Source organism: Pollachius pollachius (genome assembly GCF_949987615.1).
Source record: "Pollachius pollachius genome assembly, chromosome: 7".
NCBI classification, from domain to species: Eukaryota; Metazoa; Chordata; class Actinopteri; order Gadiformes; family Gadidae; genus Pollachius; species Pollachius pollachius.
This window is the reverse complement of record NC_136940.1, coordinates 20,744,442-20,754,441: the sequence shown is the minus strand read 5'-3', so window position 1 is coordinate 20,754,441 and position 10,000 is coordinate 20,744,442. Positions and strand designations below refer to the sequence as shown.

Sequence of the window (10,000 nt, the reverse complement as noted above, 5' to 3'; positions counted from 1 at the left end):
CAGTTGAACAAGAACAGCACAGAGGATAACGAGCAACATCTTTAATGTTAAAATTACAAATATATACAATTTAATGACAGGCTACCTCTTAGGTCTCCTCTTGGAAAGATTGTCTTAAATGCCTCCAAGTTCTCTTCTCCTCATCTTATTGTTCACTCCAGTCCTTCCGGCCGACGGACACCGAACACCCAAACTTTCCCCGCGTCCCGTCCGCGTCCACCTCGGCGGCTGTGGCTCTGTTTGTCAATTATCCCATTAGAAAGAAACACGGCAGAAGAGGGATGGCTGGCTCGGTGATGACGAGAGAGCGATAGAGATACATCGAATCTAAGAGACAGCGAGAGAGAGAGAAAGAGAAAGAGAAAGAGAGTGAGAGAGAGAGAGAGAGAGAGAGAGAGAGAGAGAGAGAGAGAGAGAGAGAGAGAGAGAGACGGGAGAGAGATAACCTGCACCTGCACATAGGAACGGTCTCTCTGTCATCGCCTCCCAACTCAACCCCCCCTCTTATCTGGAGACGCTGGCCCCCTGCGTCTGCGGAATCCTTCACAATGAAAGTGCCAGGACGCGTCAAGTTGCCAGTAACCGGCATCTGAGGAATGACGCTACGACTAATATAGACCGGAATAAAGCCTGCATCCTACAAAAATGCCAGCCATATTATTTGCATATTAAAGCATGATAAAGCCTATAACGGGATGACTGGGGTCCAAAACTTTTAAAACCTTACGTGGATGAAATCGTGGATGTATTTGGGTGATAAGCTTGAATAAATAAAACATAAACTACAATCATCTAAACTAAAGCCTATAAAGGAAAATAATAAATTAAGTTAATATGATAGACCTATACGGTAGGCTAGGCTATAATTTCCTATAACTCTTGTACAGCAAATTCATCCAGAGATTTGCTTTTCTGAAAATCTAGGAAGATGTTTAATTTACTTTCCCCTTATATTAGGCCTACTTTAATGCTTTTTCGATGCTTCAAACATTACAAACAAATAATTCAAATAAGGTGATTTTAAGGGAAATTTAGTATTTCACTTTAAATAGTCAGGTTATCACACTGACTTCGGGAGTTACCTTCCCTTGGAAAGGTTCCTCGCTGGTGGTAGAACACTAGTCCCAGAGGCCGGCCGCAGCTCCGGGATCACCAATCTAACTTTGAATGGGAGGAAGTGGGATAAACGGAGAATGCCCCCTGCTGGCGGATGGAGGTAAATACCAATGTATTACCAAGTCTACTGCTGATGCTATTGTATTCGTCGCCTACAGATACGTAACAGTCGTGTTTTGACCTTTGATTTGACTTACATGGAATTCACAACAACGTTTTGTTGGACTTAACGGTCTACCTATGAGTATTCACTTATGGGTATTATACAAATAACATGATTTTATCTATAGTCAATGAAAATTGTTTGTTACAAATTCTCTAATAATAAAAATGAATACCTTTTAATTTGGAAAAGAAGACGTATCAATTATATGGGTGAGTTTAACAATATAAGAAAGTTGGATTGTAGCAAAGCTCAAATACATAGTCAAGAAAAACAACGTGTTTCACATTAGTTTAAATAATTTTATTCTGTAAGAATTCTAAAATGTATTTTAGAAATGGATGGATGGTATTTTGTTTTTGTACAATTTACTTTTGAATAAAATATGACTTATTCCATATTGCTTTGGGCTGCTTTAAAAAGAATATCTGGAATTATCTATTTACAAAATAAAAAAAAATCAGTTAACAATTCTATTAGAATTCATTTTTTAACTGTATACTTTACAATCTCCGCTACTACGTCTCGGCTTCCATGTAAACCATAAAATACAATTTATTTCCAATTATAAGAATCATTTGTGCTTGGTACAAAATATGCCATTTTACAACTTGAATCAAGTTATGTATTTTTTGTAGTTTTTTTTTTTGTTGAATGTTCGTATCACCGACATTTTGGACGTATATACAGAGACAAGGAGGGGTGGGTCGGGGGGTCACATGACTTGTGTCATGTGATCTGGTGGGGAGCCTCCAGCATCTCCATGAGGAAGGTATCGATGGGCGTGTCCCCGATCAGCTTGAAGAAGAACAGGTGTTCTAGACACTTGAGCCCGATGGAGCGAAGTGCGGGCAACCGAAGAAGCAGCTTAGCAAACCTGTAGGCAGAGATATATTATCATTATAACAGTCTACTACATTATTGCCAACTGATTTGCTGAAAAATAAGAAAATGCATACAAGATTTCAAGAAATTGAAATGTTCACCAATACAAGTTTAAAGGCACGACATTGCCACAGTGTAATTTAGAATGGCTAATGTGGTCCAAAGTCACAATTTTGAAGATACTTGTCTCCACCCAGCCCCTCGAACCTTAGCATAAAAGAACTTGATTTGACTTTGAATGTCCTTAATCTCAGATGACACGTCATAGTTGTGGGAGTGTGTGCGGAAGATGGCTGGTTTGAGCAGCCTCACTTGGCTTCTGATTCGGCTTGGACTCTGGGGCTGGGTGAGACTGCACACCTGTTGCACATTGAGTAATCAATGTGCCACAGGTTAACCAGCCATTCCTGCACCCAGGGAGATCTCTCCTGCATGGCAACCTGGAGCATCAGGCAATGCATTATTATCTACCACCTTTACACTATTTTGTGCAGTACCTCTATTACATATACTGTATATATTAAACCTTGAAACTAACTGTAAAATGGTTTACCAACAATGTTTAGTTTGTCTTTTCTTTTAACTACAACTACAACTACTAGAATTTTTGAATTTCTTCCATCCACACCGAGACCTTAATTGACTTAAGATGGCAGACAGGATCAGATCAAGGCCGATGGAATTACACGTTGTAAGCTACAAACAATATCCCTTTAAACCCTTTAAACCCTATAAAGGGGTACTTAATTGTAAGCGTCTTAGCAAAAAGAGCTATGGAAGAAGCCAAAAGATGACGCTGATAGATGAGGCTAACGATAATTATCTGTGATCTCTTCTTTAATACTGTATTGTTATGTAATGAAATAAAATGTCATATGATGTGATGTATTGTAATGTAATGTGATGTTATGTGTTGTAGTGTAAAGTGAAGTATTGTAGATTCATGTAATGCAGTTCAGTGTATGGTGATGTAATGTTGCATAGTGTAAAGTAATGTATGTGTACAGTTGCGTAATGTACTGTTACAATGTAGTTCAGGGTAAAGTAATGTAATATACTGTAGGCCAGTGTATAGTGATGTAATGAAATGTAAGGTAATATAGTGGTAAGTGATGTAGTGTAAAGTAATGTAGTGTAAAGTGATGTCATGTAAAGTAATGTAATGTAGAGTAATCTAGTGTAAACTGGTGTAATGTAAACTGAAGTAGTGTAAACTACTGATTTCATGTAAAGTGAAGTAATACAGTGTGTGACTACCTGCCGGGCTGGTCGGGGTATTTCTGCTTTGTGTACGACTCTAGCGATGCGTACACCTTCTCCCTCAGACCTTCCACCTCCGGGGGGTTCGACAGCCCCTTGGCATCTGGAACGCAAAAGTACATTCATCCCACCGTAAGGGGAGGAAGGATAGTGGTTAGCGGTTTTTGCTGACTCTCAGGCAAAAGGTAGCGAATTGGACACCCCATAAGCCTCAGTCTAGCCTAACTTGTAGGCTGCCAAAAGACTACCTGCTCATGGAAGCACATGTATCTACATTCCCTTTGTGCCACTTTGGAATGCGTCTGTTAAAATGACTCATCAGTAAAAAGTGTAATATCTCCATAATATCACGAGATAACTAAGTCTTTCCAGACAATGAAGGCTGTGTAGAAACTAGGTTGTGCAACGCTTGGATTTTTTAGGACGCTTACTCCAATTTCGATCAAATACTTTGCTTGTTGTCAGCCGCCCTTGTAAGTCACTTGTGATGTGATGAAAGCGTGGTCTGCTAAACGACTAAACAAACTATTCTAACGCCACGCCTGCAACCCATCATGGGGCCAGCGTCTGCTTCTAATCCATCCCACCCTCCACGGACGGCTGAGTCTGAGGCTCCTGCGGGGTAAGGTGAGGGGTGAGGGGTGAGGGGTGAGGGGTGAGGGGTGAGAGGTCACACACTGACCAGGGTTGAAGAGAACAATGGCACGCAAGCAGCCCAGTTCTGTCTTGTCCATCTGCATGTCCTTCATCTTAGATACCAGCTCTGTAAGGACTCTGTAGGAGACCCGATGCACAGGAGCACAGGAGTTAAGTCAGGAAGACACAGGAAGCCTCCCTTTATTGTCCACTATAAAGTTAGAATGAGCCATCCGAGATACCAGCAAGTCAGTGAGAGGACAGTGGCGTTGAAGCGCACAGAAGCAAGAAAACCCATGCAGGGTGTGTTATGAATAGGAAGGGTTTTAAATTTGATTCTAAATATCTTAGATGAAATTATAAAGACAAGTCAGTCATGTTTGAGTTATGAGGAAATGAGTAAAAGGGACAATTGCTCGTCATGCAATAATTATGAAATTAATCTTTTATCATCCAGACATATCTTATAAATCTTGTATATCTTAGTCACTGCCTGCATGTTCACTAGTGTTTTGCTCATGGGGAGATTAAGTAAGAACTGTGCTCTCAAATGAACGACAGAAAGAGCTACTCAGCACAACAGTCCAATTCATTCAAAAAGGAATAATAAAAGAAAAAATCTGCTACTTCCTAGAGTGATGCTTCCGGTCAAATATCACAGAATGAACACATAGAGACATTTTTAACATCACATCTAATATATCACAAAATTTACTTCATCTTTTCATTACCTGTCAAATATAGAGCCAACTCCAGCGCTGTGCGCGCTGCTTCTGTGCACGTGAAGGCCGGTGGCCAATAGGATGCCGTCTTTAACCGTGACCGAGCGGTGTGAGAAGGACGCGATGAGCAGCTCGTTCCAGCCTGCACATACACACACAAACGCATACAACATGGTGGATTCGTCAAAAATGTGTTCCTGAAAATAAGATAAATAATAAATAATCGTATGTAAATGACCTTGGCTCAATCGCTTGCCTCTGTTTTTACATATCCGATTTCATACAGTCTGCCTTAGGGTTATGATGGGATGTCTCCACTTTGTCAATAAGTCCTGCATGAGGCATGTCTCGCCACCAGGGGGCAGCAATGAAGCAGCTGAAAAACCACTGGTCTAAAACGCTAACCACCAACCACAAGGGTCGATGCAGGTTTAAGTACATCCTGTGAGTGGTGGTGTGTGTGTGTTTGTGCCTGCCTGCCTGTGTATTCGGGGTGCGTGCGTCTTTGTGTACGTGTGTTGTGGAGGAGTAGGTTACGGTCTCCTCACAGATATTCATGCGTGACTGTTGTGTGTGTTTGTGTGAGTACATGTGTGTTCTTGATTGGGGGGGGGGGGTTGGTTTCAAAACCATCCATGCGTGACCGTGTGTGTGTATGCGTGTGTGTACCTGCTCGTAGTAGGATGACCTGGTCGTCAAGGGGCAGCTCAGAGAAGTGGGGGATCCTCTTTGCCCATTCCACCAGCGTGAACAGCTGCTTGTCTGCTGCCTGGCAGATGTTGGTGACCGGGTCGTTGGTCTGGACCAACCGGGAGAGGAAGAGACAGAAGAGTGCCGCTTTAATGACATCCATAGCGCTTGAACATTTCATAAAGGGAACAACTTGAAACGCGTGAATGGAGTTTGATCATTCTGACTTCTGACTTGTAATTTCACTGTTACTGTCCCTTTTAGTACAAGATGTAATCTCATTACTCTTAACAATAGCATGCAGAGGATTGAAGGCGATAACGTGTGTCAATTGTGAAACGTTATGACAAGTCCACTGGCTTTTATTGACCGTATGTCAAAACAGGCCTCCTAAGATCATTTTCATCCAGTTAAAAGTGACTCCCTTTCTAACGACACTATCACATTTAGTTTTTACTGTGTTCAATATTTTATCCAGACAGCTATGGGTGCTACAATGCAATGCATTGAATACCATGAATACCAATTCTAATCTTGTCTTGACAGATGCACAAAAAAAAGCACAGGTTTTTCCAAGGCACGGTGGGTAAAACTGGTTCACTGCAAACCAACCCAGTAGATCATTAGCCAATGAGAGCAGAGTGTCACTCCAGGTCGAGATGTGTAGCTATGCCATTTCTCTGATTGCTCATTACGCCCCTCCAAGGTAGGTATGTGAGTATTGAGTGATCACAGCGAATGACTACTGATCACTTCCCATACCTTGCTACACAACGGAGATAGCGCATGCATTTTAAAGTTGGGCTGTCTGTGTGAGCGCAAGGTGAGACACAGGACATCAGCCTGCTCTTAAAATAGAGATAATCTCCTCATGACACCTCAGCTAAATGAGTGTCCAATATAATGAGCGATCCAGCATGTCTGACATCATTTACATAGAACACAGAAATGGAAACAATGGGATTGTAGTCAAAGATGACGAGCTATGAAAGATGAGCGATGAGTGATCAGTAAAGGTCTTTACCTTTACTGATGGCACCTATGCTAACAATGTATGCTGTATTGTTAGCCACTTTGGATACAAAAAACACATCACATAATCGAACATATGGGTTTAGAACCTGTAAACAATGCAGCAGTACCCATCCCCAGAGAGGAGGGGCTTAGGAGTTCAGCGTGTGCGTGCGATATTCACCGAGTTGCCCGGGCTGCTGTCCGTGTACATCTCTGTTTTGGGCTCCACGGCGAGCTCTGCGTCCAGGATCTTGTCCACGGGCATCTCCTCGTTAAAACTACTGGTGGGTTCCACCTCGTTCTCCCCCCGCTCCTTCCCTCGCTGCCTCTCTTCCTGCACCGCTGCGGGGGGCACCCACACACACACACACAAATGCACACACACACACACACACACACACACACACACACACACACACACACACACATATGCACACACACACCCACACACACACAGGCACACACACACGCAAAGTTCAAGGTTCACATACAACTCATTTGCTGGGCATAAGCTCATAACTGCATGACTAAATACACTAGAGAAGTGGTTAGTGGTTTCCAAAGTGTGGGCCGGGTGACCCCAGACGACCACAAGAGGGCGCTGAGCTGACCCCAGCAGTAGCTCGGTTGGAAATAAAGTATATTTTGTCCTGCAGTTTTGAAATTTTAAGACCACACGACTTTCGTTAAGTATATAAACCGAAAGCTTGCGTTTACCGATTTAAATGATGCCATTAGGCTAGTTTCAACCCATACAAATACCAAACTTCTCACAACCGCACAGTCGAGTCAAATGGAAACCAATCCAAAGCATCCCGCACACATACAGACACGAATGCACTTCAACACACACACACACACACACACACACACACACACACACACACCTTCTCTCTTCATGCCCATGGCCAAGCACTTCTGGTAGCGGCAGTACTGGCAGCGGTTGCGCTGGCGCTTGTCGATCAGGCACTCTTTGCTGTCTCGACACGTGTATGTCAGGTCCTTCCGGATGGTTCTCTTGAAGAAGCCTTTGCAGCCCTCACAGCTGTACACGCCGTAGTGCTTTCCTGTGTGGCCGCCAAACAAATCAAACACGTCAGTGAGTGTGTGTGAGTGTGATTGTGTGTGTGTGTGTGTGTGTGTGTGTGTGTGTGTGTGTGTGTGTGTGTGTGTGTAAATGTGTAAGTGAGAATGTAAGTTTGAGTGTGTGTGAGTGTGTAAGTGTGAGTGTAAGTGTGAGTGTGTAAGTGTGAGTGTTTGTGAGTGTAAGTTTGAGTGTGTTAGTGTTAGTGTGAGTGTTTGTGAGTAAGTGTGAGTGTGTGTGAGTGTGAGTGTGATCGTGAGTGCGTGTGTGTGTGTGAGTGTAAGCGTAAGTGTGAGTGTGTGTGATTGCAAGTATGAGTGTGTACATGTGCGTGTGCATGTAGTGTAAATGTGTAAATGTGTAAGTGAGTGTAAATGTGAGCGCTAGACACTATAAGGGTGGAGTCTCTAATACTGGGAGTTATTTATAGTGACAGTTACTTGGAGAAGTGATTCTCTCTAACCACAAACACCACAGAGTGCCAGTAGATGTTTTAAGTAGCTCATTTCTTTTTAAGCCGAACCCACAAATCCTTCGGCCTGTTTGTTCTCACACTACCTTTAATTTCGCATTGTCGTTTTACAGCAGTTCACGCCGTGTGCTCAGACACAGATCACTGAGGAGCAGGTAGCAGATAAGACAGCATTTAAGACAGGGTTTGAACCCAAAACGTTTCAGTTGGGGGCCCAATGACCCCGACCCCCCCCCCCCCCCCCCCCCATACCTAGTGTGTGACCCCCCGCCAACTCACCGGACGAGCGATCCCCACAGATGGCGCAGATGTGCTTGGACATGCCCCCGGGGCTGGGGCACTGGTAGTTGATGTTTCCCAGGTTCTGGAGGCCTGGGGGAGGCTTGATGTCCTCTGAGCTGCTAACACTGTTCATAGAGTTCATCTGAGGAGGAGGAGAGAGACCAGGGACAAGGACATGTGGGGGGGGGGGAAGGAACAATAATGATCCGAAGTTGAACCATGAGTTGAAGAGGCAGAGGGTAAGAAGGGAGGGAGAGCGGGAAGGGGGATGGAGAGAGGGAGGGAGGGTTAGAGGAAGGTTAAGTAAAATTTGGGTCAGTGGCCTGACCGTCATACTTCCTCAATTTTTCTTGTCACAACTTTGTCACAGTTTTTTCCGTCTCACTCTATTTTCCTTTACGCCCACCCGGTGCTGTTGTGAAAGTGTCTGAGGGTGTGGTCACATGCTTTGGTTACAGAAGGGAGAGCTCGAGGTTCTCTCCACCTGCAAGAGGCCCGCCGTTCGGATGCATACTAATATGAGTTTGGCAGTAGGGGGCGAGCTGGAGAAAACTATAGGGTCAGTCACGTGTACAAAAGGTGCAGTTCTCCGTCTCAATCAGCAGGGGTCGCTGTTCGGAATTCGGAATTCTCCATCTCCAAAGAGAGTGTGGAAACGTCAAAGTGTCTTGTGAGATGTGTTTTGTTTCAATTGCTACAACCAGCTGCTCTTACTTGCTGGTTTTGTAATGTTTAATAAACAACTAGTCATTATCTCTTTTTTGCACAGATACCAGCTAATATGAGACAATATTTGCATAACGACCCGCATTTGGTATATATCTTTCCCTCTGCTTCTCTTATCGTTCTCCTGCACTTTGACCCTCCCCTAGTTGATTGCGTGGCAACGTGAGGATACGTCGGTGACATGTGCTTACATATGCATTTCCTTGTGTTTGGGTTGTGCTAATTTGTTTGTTTATCTGGCCATGTCTGTACTCTACACTCTGTAAACAGCGGTGACCTACTAAAGCGACTCCTGTCCAATATGGATGATGAATGGCGGTGTACAGGCACATCTTCCCCACAGGCCCCTAGGTTCATGCTTTCGTTTATTTACCACCTGCACTCTGCTCTGTCTGTTGCCTCATGGTGGCCGTGGATTTTTTTCTTTAAAGTAAAGTCTGTGGGTTTTTTTTTCATGGTTTCATGTTCTCAGAGATACTCAAGGGCAATGGGTTGGTCTTTCAATGTGTTTTGATGGTTTCACGTTGTCAATGGATGATGCCCTGCAGGATGATGGGTCTGGATGAATGGTTCATTCAGACCACTGCTTTCCTTAGTTCGCTGGTCATCAGATCAGAGCACACACTGTTTTTGCTTTTGTTGTTGTTTTGGTACACACATTTATTATCGCCACATTATAGGAAATCATCTTGGCGCATATTTTATAACCGTTATGTTCCATTGATTTCCTTTGGCCTCTGAAAAGTAGTTCACCGTTACAACATGTCTGATGTGTAGAGTAGGACGACTGCGGCCGCTGAGTGTGAATTATGTATGATTCATACATACTTCATGCGACACATGGTATCTATGAACAACATCCTTTACCGCTCAATTCACTTGTGCCTGTTAGGTTACGGTTCAAAAATGGCTAGCCCGGGCAGATTTATACTATTACGTTTATGGTTAAC

The 10,000-nt window shown here is 43.6% G+C and overlaps 1 protein-coding gene across 2 annotated transcripts in view; it reads right to left on the bottom strand.

Moving 5' to 3' along the window:
- Nucleotides 1–1,625: 1,625 nt before the first annotated feature.
- The window catches only part of rxrgb (retinoid X receptor, gamma b), a 25,743-nt gene continuing 17,368 nt past the window's right edge, over nt 1,626–10,000 (bottom strand). Inside the window, exons 3-11 of one of the 2 annotated variants that reach the window (XR_013811976.1) lie at nt 8,322–8,466; nt 7,374–7,553; nt 6,668–6,828; nt 5,452–5,581; nt 4,792–4,924; nt 4,107–4,198; nt 3,422–3,527; nt 2,372–2,604; nt 2,059–2,156 (exon numbers count right to left, since the gene is read on the bottom strand). Coding sequence is in view for 1 of the 2 variants with exons in the window: in XM_079739916.1 (XP_079596042.1) it covers nt 2,009–2,156; nt 3,422–3,527; nt 4,107–4,198; nt 4,792–4,924; nt 5,452–5,581; nt 6,668–6,828; nt 7,374–7,553; nt 8,322–8,466 (1,095 nt within the window). In the remaining variant the exon portion in view is untranslated. Of the gene's footprint in view, nt 2,157–2,371; nt 2,605–3,421; nt 3,528–4,106; nt 4,199–4,791; nt 4,925–5,451; nt 5,582–6,667; nt 6,829–7,373; nt 7,554–8,321; nt 8,467–10,000 lie in introns of both variants that reach the window. The other variant, XM_079739916.1, reaches the window with a different exon arrangement.